Source organism: Thermobia domestica, chromosome 8 (assembly GCF_964235325.1).
Source record: "Thermobia domestica chromosome 8, izTheDome1.hap1.1, whole genome shotgun sequence".
Classification (NCBI taxonomy): Eukaryota; Metazoa; Arthropoda; class Insecta; order Zygentoma; family Lepismatidae; genus Thermobia; species Thermobia domestica.
In genome coordinates, this window is record NC_137461.1 from 4616414 (window position 1) to 4638697 (window position 22284).

At 37.2% G+C, this 22284-nt stretch overlaps 1 protein-coding gene across 1 annotated transcript; it reads left to right on the top strand.

The window, feature by feature from the left end:
- The first annotated feature begins 3462 nt into the window (after positions 1-3462).
- Positions 3463-3849, top strand: LOC145691513 (uncharacterized). Its single transcript, XM_081766922.1, has one exon. It carries the CDS (start codon positions 3463-3465, stop codon positions 3847-3849), a length of 387 nt encoding a protein of 128 aa, XP_081623048.1.
- Positions 3850-22284: the final 18435 nt, after the last annotated feature.

Sequence of the window (22284 nt, forward strand, 5' to 3'; positions counted from 1 at the left end):
GTAGCGCGTTTCAAACTTATTCGATGATTTGTAACTATACATTCAATAAATGAGCTGACAAATACAAAAGATAACGTGCAGTTTGAAAAGTTGGCGGCAAAGTAGAAATTTAAAAAATACACGAATTTTATGGTACATATAATTAGGTATTTCCAGAAAAAAAATGCCTATTTCATTGGTGCATATAGGCTACAACTCATACAGCTAACCTTTGTAGCGATTTATAATATGGTAGCAAAATAATAACAAATAAAAAAAATTGTCAGTTAGGGCTAATGACTTTAAAATTTTAAGTTCCTAAGTGAGAGTTCATCTGTACAAGTATACCACACAAAGAAATTTGTTTCGTGACCTGATGGGTAATGCCAAAGACTTGGGGAACTATTCCGATATGGGTTACGTCAACGCAAAGCAATATTTAACATTTTGTTAGTGATCATCGGCATAGCAGTTATAATGACTTCTTGCATTTCTTGTATGAACAATTTCTTGAACAATGCTTCCGAATGATCCTCTTAGACGTGCAAACGAAGAAAGTGAATAATTATCTTGATTACACCACTTGGCTACACCCAACAGCTACAATACAGCCAAAGAAACTGTGCTCACAAATCATCCTTTGTATTGCTTCAATTGGAACTCTCTTACTTATTTCATTCATTCGTGTTTAAAAAAGAAATAATAACAAGTCGGTAATATTTACAGATAATATTGAATTGTTTCGATATTACTCCCCTAAAGTTGCACGAGAATAAGTATATTCACTGCACGAAATAGCTATTAGGTAGGTCTCGTAAACGTATTTCTACCATCCTTTTAAAATTTGAATTGATATTACTAACTCAAGATCAATTTATATTCGCATTACGTTTAATTGGTCCCTTCAAGGACTCAAATGGCTTTCATTTCATTGTATGTCCATTGGTTAATGTTTTATTTCATTTTAATCTTTTCTTCACGATTTCTCCAACGCTGAGGGAAAAAAGGGAATTTTGAAACAGCGTTACCATCTTGTACAGCACAAAATTCTCAGCTTTTACAGAGTACCGAATATCTTGGAAAGTACTTGACTTGTCGATCTCAAATAAACGTGACAATGCTCCTTATGACATACTGATTTCCTCTATGCATTTAAACCTATACTGTACTAGGGACCTTTTCCAAGTTATTGCACTATTTCCAAACTCAATTTTTCTCTCTTCTGTAGTGGCAACACTGTTTAACTGATCCTTCTAAACTTGAAGTCATTTTAAAGAGTTCTTTCCAGTATTTCATTTAATGTGCACAAATAGTTACTACTTCATTCCTTGTGTGTGTTAAAGGCGTTTAAATTTGACATATGTTTTACAATATTTCTCAAAAAATATGCAACACTGATCTGCGAGTGTCATCTCTTTCGTCTTTGTTTTTATTGCTGATTCGAATTATGATATTAAATTTAGGTCATTCAATTTAAAAAATCATAACTTTATATTGGGTTGGCAACACTGTTCACCTAGTGATGTTTCCCAATACATGGATAGATGTCCCCCTTCCTGTGGTTGCTTTGTACAAAGTTTCGGTTCTCTCACTCTCTTAGTTCCTCTCTTATAAAGGTGGGACATTATAAATGGTGCACCCGGTATATATATATATATATATATATATATATATATATATATATATATATATATATATATATATATATATATATAGAGAGAGAGAGAGAGAGAGAGAGAGAGAGAGAGAGAAGGCTACATCAGCAGCGAATTTTGTTTCGGGAGAGGTTTGAGGAACGGGTAAAACGTTTGTGCTGTATGTACAGTGCGAAAAAATGATCACAAATTTATTTCGGGAGAGGCTTGAGCCTGATAGGCACCCCCTAAATGCAGTACTGCACATCAATCAACCGTTCCCATATTATCTAACACTACGACGAAAGAAATTTTGAGTGAAGGCAATTTTAATTTTTATCAATATTCGAGACGAGACCGAGACTTTCGAGACTGACCTAAGTCTCGTCTCGGTCTCGTCTCGATTTATAGAGGCCTGTCTCGGTCTCGTCTCGGTTATATAAAATCCGTCTCGGTCTCGGTCTCGTCTCGGTATATAAAAGCCTGTCTCGGTCTCGGTCTCGTCTCGATAATTCGAGACGATACCGAGACTAGTCTCGGTCTCGGTACCATCCCTAAGCGTCGTTGTATGAAAGGTGGTTGTACGCAAGTGGTCTGCTGCCAGAATCTGTGCCCTACGTTTTATTGGTAAGTAAATATTTTTGATACTTCCAGTGTAATAATTGAGTTCCCACTAATTAGTGTGTGTAGTTGAATACAGATATATTCTGTTTCTAAACTTAGTATCAAATATTAGGTGTCACAATCAAGTTTGGGCATAAGGCAGATAATACCATCATATCTGGAAATTACTGCACACTTGCGATAGATTTGTAAAATGAGTGCGATTCCTCTAAGAGTACGCATTTTCTTTCCTTCAAGAGTACGCGCGCACTCTTGGGGACGGGTGATGCCGTACTTTTGGAGGACTGTGTACACAATTGAATTTGACTATCAGAGAAGAACACCTTGTCAGATTCTTTTCCAATTCTGACATTGCGGGGTTACGTTGAGGCAAAATGAATAGGTTTCTCTAATATAAACAATAGCAGTGTGCATCGCTGTTGATTCGCATAGCCCGAGAAAGTAGGTAGGCCTATGTATGATGTGAATCGCTGGCGATTTACATGGCTCACTGAAGTAATACTAATGTGAAATCACCAATGATTTACATTATAGGAATGTGAAATTACGTTATTCCTGAAGTGAATGAAATAGGACAAAATCTCAGAAAAGTGGGTATGATTACTTTCAGGATCAGAAAATGACAAATTTGAACTTACTGCATGCGAACTAACAAAGAGTCAACTAACATACTGCAATGATTCTTTAATGAATTTTGTTTAGCTACAGTTTCTTTTTTTCTAAATTTTTTCCAGAAACTGTCCCAGCGTCCGTACGACAGATATAAAGCCAACATTCAGCCCTCTGCAAGAACAAGAATTGGCTTAGTACGTAAGGGACCTTGATTCTATGCTTTACAGTATCACATGCCAACAATTGATGGACTTTGCGTTCGACTATGCAGAGAGAAATCAGATCAATACAACTTCAAGAGAGAGAAGAATAAAGCCGGAAAGAATTGGATATATGCATTTTGCAAAAGGAATAATAACATTGCGCTCACCGGAGAAATGCAGCCTCGGAAAAATAATTGACTTCAACAAAACTCAATACACGATATTCTTCAGCAACTTTCAGACAGTGTTACAAGACAAACAATTTCTCTCTCATAGAATGTTTAATATGGATGAAAATGGAATTTTAACTTTCACAAATAAAATTCCAAAAGTACTTTCGCCAATCGGTAAAAGGCATGTGGGTAAAGTTGTCTAGTTAGAGGGCACAGACGATTACTGTTCTCTGTTACATGTCTCCAACTGGAATTTACGTGTCTCCAGCCATCATATTTCTCAGAAATAGAATGAAAATAGTGTTGTATGAAGATGGACCTGAAGGAACTTTACCTCTGGTCTCAGATTTTGGATACATAACCAGCGAACGTTTTTCGGATTGGTTGAAACATTTCTCTCACCTCGTGAAGCCAACTCAGAATGATGAAGTGTTGCTCGTTCTTGATAACCACACCACACACTGCACTTTGGAAGCAGTGCTGTATTGTAGGGATAATTATATTACCTTTCTTTCTCTTCCTCCGCATGAAAGCCACATGCTGCAGCCCCTTGACAAGGGGTTTGGACCTCTGAAGACTGCCTTTGCAGCTGAATGTGACAAATGGATGGTCAACAACCATTGATCACCCGTGGGAAGAATAACACAAAGGGACATTTCCGACATCATCCACATTGCATACGAAGGGATTGCAACAATTGAGAAAGCTTGGAGTTCGTGTAAGCTACAGGGATTCACTCTTTTAATCCTGACGTCTTGAGCGAAGTAGACTTCCAACTTTCGGCACTGATCGATCAACAACTGTGCTCTGCTGACAGCGACGAGAATGGTGCAACAACATCAGATGTTCCAAATGAACCAGTAGCAGTACATTGTCAGCATGCCTGCCTCTTCCTAAACACTCAAGTGTACAGAGCAGGGAAGAAGTCTGATATTATGACGTTTCCACCGTTTAAAAACAAACTTGAAGCATCCACAGAAGCAACTTACAAGAGGAATAGGCCTAACGATTAAGTTGATGCCAAGACTGAGGGAAGATATCGTGTTTCTTCAGACAACCACGATCTTCATTCGAGAATTACTTCTGCCCTGGATGTGATGAGCAGTACACGCAACTCATCATCGAAATTTAGGTGCAGTGTCATGCCTGCAAGAAGTGGTGGCATGAGGCCTGTTCAAATTATGAGGGCCTCGGGGTTTTTAAGAGAGACAGTTGCTAATGATCATATAAATGTCAGATTTTAGATGCATAATTTTATTGTAATGTTCTATTTGTTTTATTTGTGCATGTAAGTTTCTGTTAAGTTTAAAAGCAGTGTCAATTATACTTTGGTATAATTTGGCAGTTTTCAATTTTATTTTGTAACTGTAATTGTAATTGCAGTTTTCAATTTTATTTCGTAATCTAGGCCTAGGTTAATTGTAGGCTATCTTTTGGTCTCCCTCATTATCAAGAATTTGAATACTTTTGATGTTACACTTATATTTGTAACATAATTTATATCAATTTCTCGCAAAACCAAAAAACTTTGTACCTCTTTTCGTATTTCTGTCATAATTTTCTTTGAATTGTGTAATATCATCTTCGTTTGCTGACTTGTAATAGTATTATTCTCACATAGCAAATGCGTACTCTTGGAGGACACATTGCGTACTCTTAGAGGCATAGTCCTCCAAGAGTGCGCAAATGCATTGTTTTATAACAATGCGTCTATTGTTGTAACTATTGCGTCACTGTCTTTATATTTGCCTCCAATTTCGACCTTAAGTTATGAATAAAGATTTGTGATAGAAATTATCACTCTGGGTGGTTTCCCTTTTCTTCGTTACGTGTTTAAAGACTAAGTGCGTACTCTTTGCGGAACTTCCCTTATAATCGCTCCCCCAAAAAGAGAAAATACTTGGAGCCTCATTCCAGTAGCATAATTTTAGATTTTGCCAGGGGGCAAGATAGTCCACTAACCATTGAGATATTATGAAAAACTAGAGATGCACTTCTCTATGCCAGTGTTGATTCGAGCGTGCTCGATTGTAGCGTTCGATTCGAGATATCCTCTCCCAAGATGGCGTATTCCGCAAGTATCAGTCAGCTGATATATGTGAGAAGTGCGTAAATTTCAAAATAACCTTGTGAAACTTGCCAATTAGTAACATTTTGGTCCTTGTACTTTTTAGAAAATACTACACTTACTAATGGTACACAGATGGTGGGCTAGTTATCTACACCTCTGCCATATATTGTATTACTTGTTACGTTTTTCAGCGCTCTGCTCTTATGGTACTTAACTAAGCTTAATCCCTCCAATAGTGCAGATGTAATCGAAGTGGAAGTTAAGAACATCTGCGGAAAGCAAACTTCGAATAAGTGTCTAAAAAATTACCGTAGATTTTGAACAATACCAAATACTACAACCCTTTACGTTATCCGCTCTGCGCTTTACGACACTAAATCAGAAATTATTATTTTTAAAGGTAAATCGTAGTGCCTGTGATTTTGAACTAACAAATTCCACCAAAACAAAAATAATTATATACTATATACGAAATATAAATTTTCAGTTTGGTAGAACCGTCTGCAAAAGTGAATGTAATGTAATTGAGGTTTTTGTGTGGTTAGAATTTTCTACGAATACAAATAAATCATTACTTGTTTTTTCCTTCTTTTTTTGTTTTGTTTTTTTTTTAGCTATGCCACGACGAAACTCGATTTGTCCAATACTAACATTTTATCGCATCCGGAGCTGGGAAGCGGCGGATAAAATATAAGTACCGTAAAAACGTAAAATGACTGAATATTTGAATATATACGTGTGCTTAAATTAAACGTAAACAAGAAGTTTAAAAACAATTTTATGAGCAACTAAAAGAAAATTTAATTTAAGAGGTATATTACGTGTAATGACACTTAATACGGATTATGATATATATATGTATAATGACATTAAACGTACAACCAAACAAATTTTTAATTATAACGTTTACGACTATTCGTTTCTAACCTTTGGTGGCTCGGTGGCAGTATTAAGCGCATTATTGTACTCACTGTGATCTTTGACCGGTTAATCTATTCGGAGTGATTGTGGTCCTGGCGTCGAGTCCTAGTTAGATGAAGGGGTTTACAGAAAGGTTCTTGCGCCGCAGATTGGGCAATCCTAAAAGTTCGTTGTCGTGTTCCGTAAACGATGATTCAGCTTTTTCCGCACTGAAGCGCTGGTACTTTCCCATTCAGCAATTCAGATCTGGCTTGAAGAAGTTTTTGTTTGCACACTGTTATTTAAAATATGACGATACGAAATAACATTAAAACGTTTGCGAGCATTACACAGTTACTGTTACTAAGCTGAGAAGTTCGTTTTCGCACATACTAAGTTAAAAAAAAAAATACTCAAAATAACTATTTCATTTTTGGATAATAACTTAACTTGTAAAACTCAACCCGTACAGGGGAGCACGCATGGAGAAATAACGTATGTCCACTTTGGAACAATGCACTCCGCGTGCCTTCGTGGGTGCTTTTCCGAACGACGACCGCAATGGGTTTCGCGCCCAAGAAATCGTGCACAGCACTGAGTTTTATTTTTTATTTTTTATTTTTTTTTAAAGTTAACTATAGCTTGTATATGGCGAGCCGGAGAAATTTTGATTTTCACTCGTAACATTGGGACCAGAATCATGGCTAAAAATATTGATGAGTCTTCCTCGTGGAAAGAACGCTGACTGTTTTTTTTTTTTTTTACCATGTAAGGGAGTGCTGGGCGATTTGGTTGAAGCCAAGAGCACTAACACATAGACAAACTTGTGAGAGAAGGCTTCGAGATTTTTCCTTCATGTGCGAGGCTTGGTCAATTAAGTTCAAAATTAACGTTGTTTTTTCCATTTTGCTTAAATGCGATAAATGGACTTGAGGCCGGTGATAGTAAACCCACTTGTACAGATTATCGATAAATAACGTGCGACTTGTATGAGAGATAGACCTATTGTTCTTTTTAACAGTCAGTGAGGATTATTTTATGCAGGAATTGCCATCATTAGCAATTTTTAACGTAGGCAAATTGGGCATACTCTATCCACAACCAAACAGTTGTCTTGCCAAGGTGTCACAGAACACTTGTACGTTACACAATTTTGGCAAAATTCCAACAACTCATAAACATTTAGTTCAATAAATAAACAAACTTAATAATAGTTTGCAATTCTCCAGGTAATTGTCTTTCCGAGCTTTTTGACAGTGTAAATACAATGTATATCCCTATTCACCCAATGTTATTACAAGTACACAACTACATTGTATTATTGACTGTTACGGGGTAAAAAAAGAAAGAAAATGACTTATCTTTGACATATTATGAAATTACAAAGAATGTTGATTTTTTCGTAGTACACTTTTTCCTTAGAGCACAGACAATCAATAATAAAACAAACATAAATTACTATGGAGCCTTACGTGAAAAATACCTCTTTATCCTCTTCCAATATGGCGGATCGATTCGATATATGCGAGTTCGATACCATCAAAGATCTCGCATCAGAACATCTCTAGTTCTTTATATTATATCAATGCCAGCAACATAAGAGTTTACGTTTTTTGTTAGTATATTGGTATACAAATGATCAAAAAGCATGTTTTTCAAACTTTGCCCTCCTCAAATGTCCTCCCTAGCTCATTCCGTATCGATTTGCGATAACGCATTGCAAAATTTGCGTTGTAGTTTGCGATATTCAATATCACTTACTGATTTTGCGAAATGACTTCAGTGACTCAAATTATACTTTTGGAACCATCTATGTTCCGCATTTTTTTCTATGAAGTCGCCATTAAAAGTTATGCCTTGTGTTCCAGACTTGTAAATTTTGAACAGACTGATACGGAATGATTCCCCTTGCCACTAACAAATTAGAATTCAATCCCAGAGAAGTCAGTTTCATTGTTGTATGCTCTAGCAGTAATCAATATCTTGCTAAGAACTCCATTCGATTCCGATTGTAAGACAAATACGCTATTCCAAAGTCTGTTCTCTATTATTATTACATTCTAAATGCGTAGCACAGCACTACAACTGTTGAGTGTATTCAAATGAATAGCTTGCGTTCTTTTAGTACCTGTTCTTCCTGGATTCGATTCCTTATTGAGTCAAGAATTTTACTTGTTGATTCAAGAACGTGGAATAGCTGGGGAGCTGTTCTGCCGTGTCGTGACAAAACGCTGTAACTTTGGCGGAGAAGTTTTGCGAAAATGAACCGTAAAGTTTTCATCCGAAAATGTGATCTGTATCGTGTAGAACCAGTGTAACTAGGCAATAATGGTCAACCAATCAATTTTCACCAAATTTAATCACACAACATGCATTTACGTAACATTACATGTAACCACGTGTTTCCAAAGTCAAGATACACTGGTTCTACACGATACAGATCACATTTTCGGATGAAAACTTTACGGTTCATTTTCGCAAAACTTCTCCGCCAAAGTTACAGCGTTTTGTCACGACACGGCAGTGTTTGAACTGAGATCAACAATCTACCATATATATAAAGCGAGAAATAACCAAGAGACGATATGTTAATCAGTAAATCACACCTCATTCCCTAAAAGCTGCTTGGCCGATCGTATAGCCCTTCGTTATTAGGATCACTCAGTGGGACTTAAAAGATTGAGTTATTAGTACGTTCATTCATCCATTACTCAGCACGATAAAACTTGAACGGAATCGATTTTTTTTTCTTTACGGTGGATAGCTAGAGCACGAGATCAATCCGTTAAGAATTCTGTTTTTGGAATAGCTAGCTAGAGTGATTATCCCGTTCAACCTCGTTAATGGGGTCATTTCGTTAATATCTTAACGGATAGCTGCGGCTCTAACGTATGTATGTATAGTTCATATCCCATACATGTAAGCATATTTTTGAAGTCTGTTTCTTGTAGTAGATGGCTTGAACAATTATTTTGGTCGAATTCGTTGACAGAGTGAATCCATTAACATCCTAACGGGTAACAGGACTAGTGGTAGTTATCTACGTATATCCCTTTTCCCATATACAGCGTGAGACAGCTAAAAGTACTACCTGAAATAGCGAAGAAACTAGAAACACTAGCGATAGGTTTGCGAGAAACAATAATAGCAGTAGGGGGCTCGTAAAATGGTTGTATGGGGTGGTTCGAAAAAGAGGCGACAAATGGGGCATCTCGAGCAAAGTTATATTATGTTAAATGCAACGATATACATTAACATGCATAATATAAAAGAGCACACGCAAAGAAACACAACGCCGTTGGTCCCATGTGGGTACTGCACATAGGAACGAAGATATGGCCATGTGAATAGGTGTAAACAAAATAACAAGTGACCCACTTGACCGTCAGTACCACGGCATGTGTGTTTGAGCTGTCAGAACAAATCGGACAAGATGAAGAAAGGACGTGATAACAGGGAAGAAAAAATAGAGGAGACTTAGTCAGCACCGTTTTTGTGACAGTGTTACAGCATAATGACAACGGCCATTACAGTATGTGGCAGAACCACTGTGTAATAAGCGAAAACGTGTCAAAGTGTATCTTAAAAATGGTGGCCGTCAACTGCGATACAGATATCGAGGCGCCTGACAGTTGTGTCAGGCACCTGAGACGTCTTACATGCCGTGGTACTGACGGTCAAGTGGGCCACTTGTTATTTTGTTTACACCTATTTACATGGCCATCTCTTCGTTCCTATGTGCATTACACACATGGGACCAACGGTGTATATAAAGGAACTTTTAATTCTGTTTTAGCAATATATAGCTAGAACGGTTATCAAGGCCGATTTCATTAATGAAGTCAAGGTAGCCAGACCGAATTCATTAATGGAGTCAGTCTGTTAACGTTTTGCTATATAAAGCTATAACAATATACAGGGTGGCCCAAAAGCAGGTATACAGTCCGTACTAATCAACTCATTGCTTTTTATATAATTTCTTATTGCTATCCATCAGGTAGACTTAGTTTCTTTATCATTTGCTCTTGATGTATTTTTACTTATATCTTAAGCTCGAACATCCGTAACAAATAAACCCATAAACTAGAATGTTATGGTATACTTGATCTATGCAGGGGTGTATACCTACTTTTGGACCACCCTGTATATTGTTATAGCTTTATATAGCAACTTGTATAACTTGCAAAATAAACACAATTTTCAATGTTTTCTGCACTACCCTGACAACTTCTTAAATAAGCCTCGTACAAAACTCTATCAACAAAAAGAAATGTTCCAAAAATGTTTTTTTTAATAATAATTGTTTTTTTATTTGTTTATTTTTCATTATAGTTATTTCTTCGTAAATGTTCATAATATTTTCAAGAATATCATCTAACTGAGCCGTTGAACAAGAATAAAATCTTTCAATTTAACGTCCCATCATTTTGCCCTCTAGGAAAACGATGATTAAGGCAAGTGAATGATGATTGGATAATTAGTTAAATGAGAAAGTGGTAGCAAACGGGAGCACCCTCAGAAAACTCACAGGTACGGTGTTGCCCACCACAATCTTACTGGGCTGGGGATCGAACCAGGGACCCCACGCGTCAGAGGTAATCGCTATACCACTGAGCCACCATGCTCCCCTTGAACAAGAGTACTCTTAAGAGTCTTCATCCCGGCGAAATTAAAATACCGCTAATTTTACAGAAATCATGTGATATCTTCAAATAGATAAAAGATAATCGAAATATGGAACAAGAGCGCCCTAGACAATATTATTTTACATGAGAAACCGTTATCACGACTCACTTATCTGCTTTCGATTTCGAGCCATTTTGAAAATCGGCATTTATTTTTCGCGTTTCTAAACAGCTGAAAACGGAGAGCCACTAGGTGACTTGTGATAACGGTACCTCACGCAAGATAATATTGTCTAGGGCGCTCTTGTTCCATATTTCAATTATCTTTTATCTATTTGAAGATATCACATAATTACTGTAAAATTAGCCGTATTTTAATTTCGCTGGGATGAAGACTCTTTAAGAAATAAGAATGATAGTAATGCGTGAACGGATGGGCATGTCCTGTTCACAAAAACATAAGGGGAAGGGGTATCTCGAAGGCTATGACATTATTTTTGTCCTAGGGTTTGAGCTGTATGGCGTCTCAAATGACCCTCTCGACGTGAAGCATGAGTTGGGTGAAATTATGCGAAAGGACACGAATAGATTTTCTAGGTAATTTATTACAATAGTAGACAATACTTTATTTTCTGTTTGTTCATGATAGAAATCTTGCTTGTCGCCTGTACAGAATATTACCGTTGCTACAGTCCATTGAAAGTTGCAAGAATTAATTAATTTCTGTAAAAGAGTTCTTTCTCATTCGCAGTAGAGTGATTAAAGGGTCATGGATTACTCCTCGCGTACATGGCCCACTGCTGAGAGTTGAATGAGTCTCCGCTGACCTTGAATTCTCCTCTTTTTCATCTCAGGTCCATCCACAGGCAATAGTTGCCAACTTTTATAAGGTAAATTTGCCGACAAAACAAGAATGAGTTTAGCTTTCTTATTGTCGTTAAAGTAATCACGGTGTTCCTTTCTAGTATGTGTGACAGGATGTACAGATGCAATATGTAGGGAATCCTGTACATTAAAATTGGATGAAACTATTAACTTACTTGACAATCAAGGTTCTTACTCAATAGTTACTTCGTAATTAATTGAATACCTCTTTTTTTATTATTACATTTGTAACGTTTATAATCCCGTATGTAGTTTATTTCTGTCAATAGCTTGTGGCTTTCTTGTTCCTCACGATCCCCAGCTGGGTACCGCTGCTCTAACTGAAGCGTCATCATATCTCTCTGTTTTTAGCTTATAGCTTGTGGTGATTTGAGAGCCTTGCTGCAATAAGAAGTCAGCTCTATTTTTCTTGATTATTCGCGAAGTTAAAAACAGAAGTCTTAAGGTGGATCACTAGGTGTTCTCGGTGCTATGCTAATCGCTGCTTGAATAGTGCGGCGTTGCCAGGTAGTGTCGAGTGTTTATTGATGCCAGATAATAAAGGAAGTAACCATGGAATTCTGCTTGGATACTTACTGGAGAAATTAGTTTTCGACCCTTATAGCAATTCACAGCTAACTTCCTCTTCTCGAACTGCAACGCTAAAATCCAGGAATTAACGTAAAAATTTGTCAACAACGCATTATGGCGTTCTGCGCAAGTTTCTTCTCAAAATCTATTTCCTTAAATGTAAATTAATATTTAAATAAAATGTGAAACATAATACGAAAAACAGTCAACCAATATATCTATTTCGTAATAAGATCGTTACTTTAAAGTACTTTACACATTCAACCAAACATTTCATAAAATTGAGCACTTCTAGGAAGATCTAACAGAAAGTGCCATCTTGTGTGCTCATTGTAAAACGAATCAAATATTTTCTTTTATTTGTTACTTTTTTTGATATCAGGAGACACAACCAAATGAATCAGTGTCTTGTGTTGTAGCTGAAACATAACTCTATCTTATAGTACAATATTTATAATATGTAACGTTTCATTGTGGAGTAGTTAAGGGAATGAGCTAAAATATGCACTGACTTTCGGGTGGTGATCCACCTTAAAAATCAGAATTTTTATTCCAGGTCCAAACTACTCTTTGCACACTTATGTAAGTGTCCATTCTTTAGGACGAACTAACTCGTTTTCACACTAATCATTTGACCTATTTGTTAGGAAGGACAACGGTTAAATACCGTAAATCGCCGAATTTGAAGTAACTTATCAGTGCAATAACCACCTCAATAGTTACCGATAAGGCTTTCCTTTAAAAGCCGCCCCTGTTCCTGACGTTGCACCATGCAACAAGTTGTTACTCCAGATTTGTCCCTGAAGAGACTCTTAATTACACTGGCAGTGAAAATAGAACTGCGAAACTACTGGTGACCCACGTTGAGCACGATCGGAGATATGCCCTAGGGAAAAATGAATAAAAAGCTGAAAAGGGAATATCTCCCCCCAGGCAACCCCTTGAAATCATCAATTCAGGCAACTTTTTCCAGATAAGTGAGCTTCAATTTGTCTTTCATCAGTTTAGCTTAGATTTTCTGTTGCCAAACAAATTGCTACCTGCCTGCCCTATTGTGGGATTTCACCCTTATACCTCTTAGTAACATTGTCACAGACAAAGACGGGGCAACGCTAATAGAAGAGGAGCAGATAACAAGAAGATGGAAGGAATACATTGAAGAATTCTACAAAGGAGACAGAATGAACGAAAAAAGAAAGAGAGAAGGAAGAAGACGTCGATGAAAATGAATTGGGACCATCAATTTGACAATGCTTTGGAGAAAATGGAACATGGTAAAGACCCAGAAATAGATCAAATACCAAGGGAAGTGATTAATAATCTCGGAATAGCAACAAAGAAGTAACTATTTAATCTTGTTTATTGAAATGTACTCTCGAGAATAATACCAAGAGACTTTGAGAAAAGCATCTTGGTGCCTATCCCGAAGCGGAAAGGAGAACGGAAATGCGAAGAACACAGAACGTTAATTTTGCTTTCCCATGCATCAAAACTACTGTACAAAATTATCGTACAAGGAATAGAAGGAAAAATTGAAGAAGTCTATCGGAGGACCAGTTTGGATTCGGGAGGAAAAGGGGAAAGGGAAGCAATACTAAGTTTATGGCTGATCATGGAACAGCACATCAGAATAAACAAACCAATTGTGATAGCATTTGTAGAAATAGAGAAAGCTTTTGACAATATGGATTGAAACATCATGTCCAGAGCGTTGAAGAACCTGAAAGTGGAATACAGAGACAGAAGAATAATATAGCAGCTTTACTGGAACCAGAAACTTGTTATAGGAAGAGATCAGAAGGAAGCAAGAATAAGTAAAGAAGTAAGGCAAGGATGTGGACTTTCACCTCTCTTGTTTAACGTCTATATAAAAGAGTTATGAAAGAATTCTTTGATAAAAACGAGAAAGGCATAAAAGTAAATGGTCAGGTTTCCAGCACAATAAGGTTTGCTGATGACATAGCATTGATAGCAGAGAACGAAAAGGACTTGCAGGAAGCACTGTCAATCCTGAACGACCAACTAGAAAAAAACATGCAAAATGAAAATAAATAAGAAGAAAACAAAAGTGATAAAGTGCACAAGAGCGGGACAGCAAGAGGCAAACGTATGGCTAGATGGAGAGAAAATCGAAGACGTGAAGATGTTTCCCTATTTAGGAAGTGTAATATCCTCTGACGGAAGAAGTGAAAAAGACGTAAATTCTAGAATAGCGCAAGCTAAACAAGATTCTATAGGAAAAGAGGCTTGCTAAGATCAAGAAATGTGTCGTTGGACTTTCGTAAACGATTTATTAAGACCTTGGTGTGGAGAATGGCGCTTAACGGATCAGAGACGTAGACATTGAGAAAAGCTGTAACATCGAAGCTGGAAGCATTTGGAATGTGATGTTGGCACAGAATGCTGCGCATATCATGGACCGAAAGGAAAAGAAATGAAGACGTACTAAAGAAAGCTAATGAAGGACGACAGATCATGAAGATAATAGGAAAAAGAAGAAACAGCATGCTTGGCCATCTTATTCGGCACTCTGGATCACCGTGGATTTAAAATTTCCATGTTGCCCACCAACCTATGGTTGAGGTGAACAAGAAGAATATAGTAGTGTTGAAACTGAGTTCCAATAATAATAATAATAATAATAATAATAATACTTACCATCTTAATCAATAAATATGAAAGACGAGATATTTTAAAGTCCCCACAGAACCACGTCAGGATACGGGCCATTATCTCCAAAATCGGGACTGTCCCCACAAATTCAGCACAGGTGGCAACCCTATGTTCAAGCCAGATGCATAAAAAATAATCTAAGTTGGCAACCGTTGTCGATTAGCGATGCCACCTGGTGGAGTCACGTGCTGGCTGCGGAGATTGAGAGGAAGAGCTCCATCTGATCATTTTCTCCTTTTTCTGGTTAACGACTAATATTGATGGCTGTAAATAATCATTTTGTCATAGCTTTTCCCACACTTTTTTGCTGTCGAAAGAAACAGATACAGAGTTGCGTGTTGCGTGATAGCAGTGAACCGACGTGCAATGCCGTCCATAATCTGAGAAGAGAGAGAAATTGATCATGACTTCATTGCTGCACGATCTTCGTTCCTTCCGTTCCAATATTAAATGATGGGATTACTTATTGTATGATTATTGGAATTTTAAGTATAGTGTTGAAAATTTTCTTTCTCACCTCTGCTCACTAACAATAAATCGTTTCCGTAATGTTTTGACATAATTTCAATTTTCTTTTTCCTGGAAAATGTTTAATTTATATGTTGTTTAATTGAATTTTAAGTGAAAATGACACAATTTATATTTTCTCCTCTATAAATGTTCGTGTTAGTGTTTCTAACCTCATGACCAAGGGAGTTTATTTATTTATTTATTTATTTATTTATTGTAAGCATCAGTGGCGGATCTACATTGGGGGAGGGGGTACGAAAGGGGTGACGATCCCATCAAAAATGTTCCATTTTTACTTTTAATTTTATGATTAATTAATTTGGGAAAGGACACTTTTTTGACGATCCAGTGTGTGTAATAAGTCCGACAGAATCTAACCGAAATGAAATTAAATCTTTGAGCTTTACATCCAACGGTTATGCCGGCTAGGCTAAAGGAGACGGTGATGATGAGAAATTAAAGAAACGGTGGAATGAAGGAAGTGGAAGGGAACAGGAGAACCCCGAGAAAATACAAACGGTGTTTGTAAACCTCAAAATGCGCTTGGCGCGAGCTGGGATCGAATTAATGACCCCACATATCAGAGGTGAACGCTCTACCACTGTGCCACCGCGGCGCCTGCGAGTTTATTTATTTATTTACTAGCTGTAAGCATTAACGGCTGATCTACATGGGATCGAAGGGAGCGATCACCTCATCCAAAACGTTCCATTTTAGCGTACGCGTCTTTGGTGTGGAAGATCCGGGTTCGATTCCCGGCGGGAGTTCATGTGGTTCGTATCTTTCGTTGAGTTTTAGGTTCACGTCTGATATAGCCTCGCTGCTAAACGAGACGATAAACTGCAAATGAAATTAAATTACTTTTATTTTATAATTAATTCATTTGGGAACACAAATAGGACACTTTTGGGCGATCCAGTCTGTGTAATAAATCTGACAGAATCCAACCAAAATGTATGGCAAACCATATAATTTGAACTGCAGATATTTGTGTTGCTAATTTATTGGGCTGGTCATGATAGACCTCAAAGGTGCGAGTATATGATTCATCCATTGCTTGAATAGAAGTAAACCTGAATTGTTGACTGTTCTTGGCATCCGTACACCTTCATCTCGTCGCATGCTATTTGATATGATGTTTCTTCATAGAATTCTAGATGGGAAACTTAGAACTGAAGAACTAATCTCTAAATTTAATATTCGGGTACCTGCAAGAAGAACTAGAAATAGTGAACTACTTCATTGCAACACGCCTCGATTATCAATTATTCAGCGTTCTTTGTTCTATAGACTGGCTTCTGAATTTGACGGACATTTTTAAATCTGAGAATGTATTCCGACGGGAAATTATTGCTACACTTATGGAACCTTAGTTTTATTTCAATTTGTTATTGCTACACTTACGGACCTTTATATAGATTTTTGTTTACACGTGTTATTGTTAATTTTATATTCTATGTTATACTATTCTATTCTATATTCTGTATAGTTTCAGTGTAAAATGGCTGCCTTGCTGTATCTGGAACTTTGGTAAATAAATAAATAAATAAATAAATAAATAAATAAATATAGGAAAGAGGCTAAGAAGACTCGAAAACTCTTTGGTCTAAAAATGTAAACATTTTATCTTTGTGACACTGAATTGGGTATAAGGGTGGGATGCAAAGCGAAAAGCTTAAGATCCACAATTTCTTTTATGTTAACTTAGGAAAATTAAAAGAAAAAAATAAATAAAGTGATGTCTTGAGCGATATTTCATATATCAATCTTATATTCATCGTCCAGAACATAATCCATCACCTTCAAACTACACTGCTGGATCCGGTAATGGTAAGCAACAATTGTTGCCAGGTCTTTATTCAGAACCCGGATAAAAATAGAAGAATAAGTGAATTATCCGGGCATTTATCCTCTGTTGTTGTGTAAGCCCGGTTTGAATATCACCTGCATCAATCAGCTTGATTTCTAACTTTCGATCCTCTAGCTTCTGGTGAAAATGGATGATGATCCACCAAGTACTTGAGATTTTCTGTCTTCCGGACGGGCGAACGCTAGAAATATAGAGTGGGCCAAATGTCACGAAGGGGGTTATAGCTGTAAATAACTTTTTTTTTTATTTATCACTAATTTCCCATTATATTTCACAGACTTAAAGACAAAGGATGTGAGATTGTTTACACTTGTGTGTGGAATAAAATCTCAGGTAGGTGTCTGCCATTATGCCTCAACATTGCACTCGTTGGTTGTTGTCTTCTGAACAGGCCGACCTTCGTCTCCGTGTATGTTCTTTGGGGATATCTGAAGGACAAAGTATGTCTGAACAAACCACAAACAATACAACAGCTGAAGGACGAGAATATATTTGTGCAGAAATACTGGGACTCGGATGAAAAGTATTGATCCCTGTCATGAATCATGTGCTACACTGGGCTCGTATCTGTGAAGTCCATAATAGTGGGTACTTACCTGAGATTATGTACACACATAAGTGTGAACAATCTCCCATCTTGGTCCTTAAGTCTGTAAAATATCAATGGAAACTAACGATAAATAAAAAATAAAAAAAGTTATTCATAGTTATAACTCCTTCGTGACTTTTGGCTCACCCTGTATATAAAGGCGCTTTGGTTGTGTAGTTCAAACTCCTTAATAAACTAATAAACAAAATATATCTCGTTATCTCTTAGTGTTTCACTCAGTGAAGATGCAGTACTGAAACATCTCTTCTGATTTCACAAGAAGCATAGGATCGAAATAGAATAACTATCCGATTCATACTAGCTTTGCTATATTCAATAACTTAAACTAAAATACAAATGCTGAGCAAAGCAACGTTTTATTATAAAATAATAAACTTATAAAGGTGACAGTTTCGGATATCTAACATATCCTTTGCTCAGCATTTGTATTTTAGTGTAAGTCACCGAAATAGAATGTTTTCTTGGAGCAATGAATCAGGCACGTAGCCAGGATTTCGAAATAGGGGGGGTCCGTGACGAAATACTGTGGTTATCACACCAGGGGCTAACTACTGACATGCCCTCATTCTAAATTATTTTAGTGGCAACATATATCCGTTCGTTTAGCCAGGATTTCGTAATCGGGGGGGGGGGGTACATGAAATACTATGGTTACACACCAGGAGATCGAGCAATCTAAAGTATTTTACTGACAACATACCCATATTGGTCTTTTAGGACAATAAAATGAGGGCATGTTAGTAAGTATTTTAAGAAGAAAACCTATGAAGAAATCTTGAGTAAAAGAAAATAAAACAAGTATTCAAAAAGGTAGACTTCCGAAGTCATTCGAACTCAGTTCTACTTGTCTTCTTTCTTCTTCTTTTTCTTATGTTCGTTTAATGCCATCAAGGATAGCAACGAGATACTCTTTCGGGAGTAAAGACAGCTTATAAAATGGATTAGAGGTGCCAAGAAATTCAAAATGGCTCATATTATTGGTGATTCTGGGCATTTCTTAAGTTCTACCTGAGAGTCTATGTTATCTATGCAGATAGATGGAATTCGGAATGCTTCGTTACAATAATACCCATTTTCAACTCCCCTTCTCCCCCCCCCCCCTTCCGGTTTTCTCCACACAAAGCTCCTCATAAGAAAGAGTAACCAAATACTTGCTGTAGTTTTATATTTTTGACGTTGATTCATCATTTTCTCGTTTCTTTTTGTTTTTATCCTTCCTTAATATTTTTCATTTCTGGATCCGAAGGGGGGGGGTCCGGACCCCCCGGATCCACCCCTTGGCTACGTGCCTGAATGAATCCATATTATCATTTATTGTTTCTTTAAGAATCAAATATTGAAACTTACCTCTTCAGACTCCAAGACAAAAAGCCTCTTCGTGGTTATATTGTTATTGTACGAACCTCCCCAGTTGAAGCTTATGCACTTCGGATCGTAAGCTGTAGATCCATATTTGCAATAGCTTTGGTGCTGAAAGAGACGCTGAATTTTAAATCAACCAACTGGTTTCAACAGAGGTATCGGTGGGATGGGAAAGATAGAACCTATTAATCTTCAGATCTCTCAATGTTCTTGCTCTGACACCTGTCAGCAAACAGACAGACAAAGTTATTGTATAACATTTCTTTTACGTGTGTATAACACACAATTTTGTCCTCCTGGCTAATCTGTACGCCTACGTTCCATGTGGTCCTGAGTTCGGTTTCCGGAGGCAAAGCATTCAAATTTAATCATATTACATTGGTTCGGATTCCACCTTAAGAGACGTAATCGCTGCGAAATTAAAATACCGTTAATTTTACAGTAATTATGTGATATCTTCAAATAGATCAAACATAATCGAAAAGTGGAACAAGAGCTCGCTAGACCATATTATTTTGCATGCGGTAGCCGTAGCGTTATCACGAGTCAGCTAGTAGCTTTTCGTTTGCAGCCATTTATAAACGCGAAAATAAATGCCGATTTTCCAAATGGCTGGAAATCGAAAGCAGATAAGTCAGTCTTGATAACGGTATCATATGCAAAATAATATTGTCTAGCGATCTCTTGTTCCATTTTTTGATTATCTTTTATCTATTTGAAGATTTTATATAATTACTGTAAAATTAGAGATATTTTAATTTCGCCGTGATGGGGCCTCTTAAATTGCGGGTCCACGTCTCATATAGTCTCAGTGCTGAAAAAGCAAAAAGCACACTAGAGTTAAACAAACAAACAAACAAACAATAACACACAATTTAAAATATAAAAAAATGTTGGGAGTCTTACATATGCTGAATCTTCCAGTATATTCCCTGCCCGAAAGGTCAAAGCACTGTACGGTACTCATTAACTTCGGTATCTTATATTAAAGCTTTCACAATCTTTTCCTTAATGGATAGTTTTAAAATCAACTTATTAATTCTGAATATCCTCTTGCTTGGAGAGAAAAGCTCTGATGTTACGTTCATGAGAGAACTTTTCCAGCACGTGGAAAGAAATGCGTAGTGAAAATAAATTTGTAAAAGTACTTTACATCTTCCTGAACGCAATTAGTATCATATTTTGATCTTCTCGTATTATTACCTCTGAAACGCAGTCAGCAATTTTTTGCAAATTGCAAACTGATGGACTCTTTGGAAGAAAAGTTAAGAAAAAAAGAAGAAAGAAAGAGCGGGGTTTGTGTATGAAAAGGAAGTAAGTTTGCACATTGCCACAAAGAAAAGTTAACCTTCAGCTTCGAAAGTGATGGATGGATTACCGTTCTTAGTTTATATTAGTATGTCACTTCTTCGTATGTGGTACACTGGCGAACGTTAGTCTGTCGTTTCAAATGTCCAATTGATTCAAGACCTCATTCATAGCTTCTAAGGTAGAGACATGAAATACAGTCGAATCTGTATTTAACCAAATTCGTTCTTACCAAGAATTAACTCTAGCTTGGGTGAACTCAGGCTTGCTCAATGCCATGCCGTGAAAAATCAGCGCCCGGGGCGAGAGTATACGACGGCACCCAGTACATATGAGTGAGTCGACAGACCAGCCGCGAAGCGCTACCGTGGTTGGAGCGAAGCGTACTAAAATATTAAAAAATAAACCTTGGTTTTCCTTGATTTTGAGCAATTTATTACTTTTTTTCCTTCCATTTTATACATGTGCACATACATTTTTCTAGTATAGATCTGACCTTGGTCAAATTAAATATTAGGTTGGAAAATACTGCTGTTGATCTAAAATTTTCCAAGTAATTTTTCCTCTCTCTTTTCCCTTCTTTTCTTTTCTTTTTCTCCCGAATTTTGGGCCCCCTTACTTCGGCGCCCGGGGCCGTCGTCCCGCTCGCCCCCGCACGGCACGTCATTGTGCTCTCTATTTTCAATGAGGTTCATGCTATCTCATGCTCGCACTCATTCAAGCTCAGGATATCTATCCTTGATATGATTCGCTATCTTTATGGACTCACTCGTGCTAAGGGCTCGGGCTCGGTATCACATAAGAGTTACAACTATCCTTTATATTAGTAGTTGATCCTGCAATGAGCCTGCTTACGTCATAAATTATAGCGCGGCTACTTAAGGGTTAAAAATTTATATAATTGTATACTTTACGCAACAGACAAACCCTTTCAATCATACCCAATCCGGCGGTAGATCAAAACCACGTGTAAGTTTAATGTACTGCTTTTGGGGATAGGATCAGGCCAAGCCCGTAGCCAGCCCAAAAATTTAGGGAGGGCGGTAGAAGTTAGGGGGGGCCCGACCCAATCATATTATACTTCATCACCATATTATAGTTCATTTGCAAGCCTACCGTGAAATTTTATGGAGGCCAGCCAAAGTTTAGGGGGGACTGGCCCCCTGCCCCCCGTAATACGGGCCTGGATCAGGCTCAACAATCTTGGGACCGTTGAAGGATTGCCACCCAACTTGATATTTTTGGGTGAAAATTCCATCACACTAACAACTTAGTGGAATATGAATAAAATTACATTATAGTCAGAAATTTACGAGCTAATTACAGTAATGCATACGCAATTAACGTGTATTTCATATATAATTAACGGGAGAACTAGTGGTTAGTGAAATCTCTGATCATACATACAAATTAAATAATTATGAGAGTTCAATTATGTGAACTCACTATGTTGAAATAATCTAGTACGAAGATGATTTTTATTTAGCACTTCTGTCTACCTTCACTTCTACTGTTCTCATCCTGGACAAGATAACTATATCTGTAAAATAATTTAGGAAATGCGTAATAGATAACGGAGTAATGGTTTCCTCTGATCTATTTCTAAATTTTCTACTTTCTTAAAATCCTGTGTAAAAAGTGGCTATTCTACAGTAAACAAAGCAGTCAAGTTGAT

Coding starts and splice junctions, on each gene's coding strand:
- LOC145691513 (XM_081766922.1), top strand. CDS start 3,463: ATGTCTCCAACTGGAATTTACGTGTCTCCAGCCATCATATTTCTCAGA.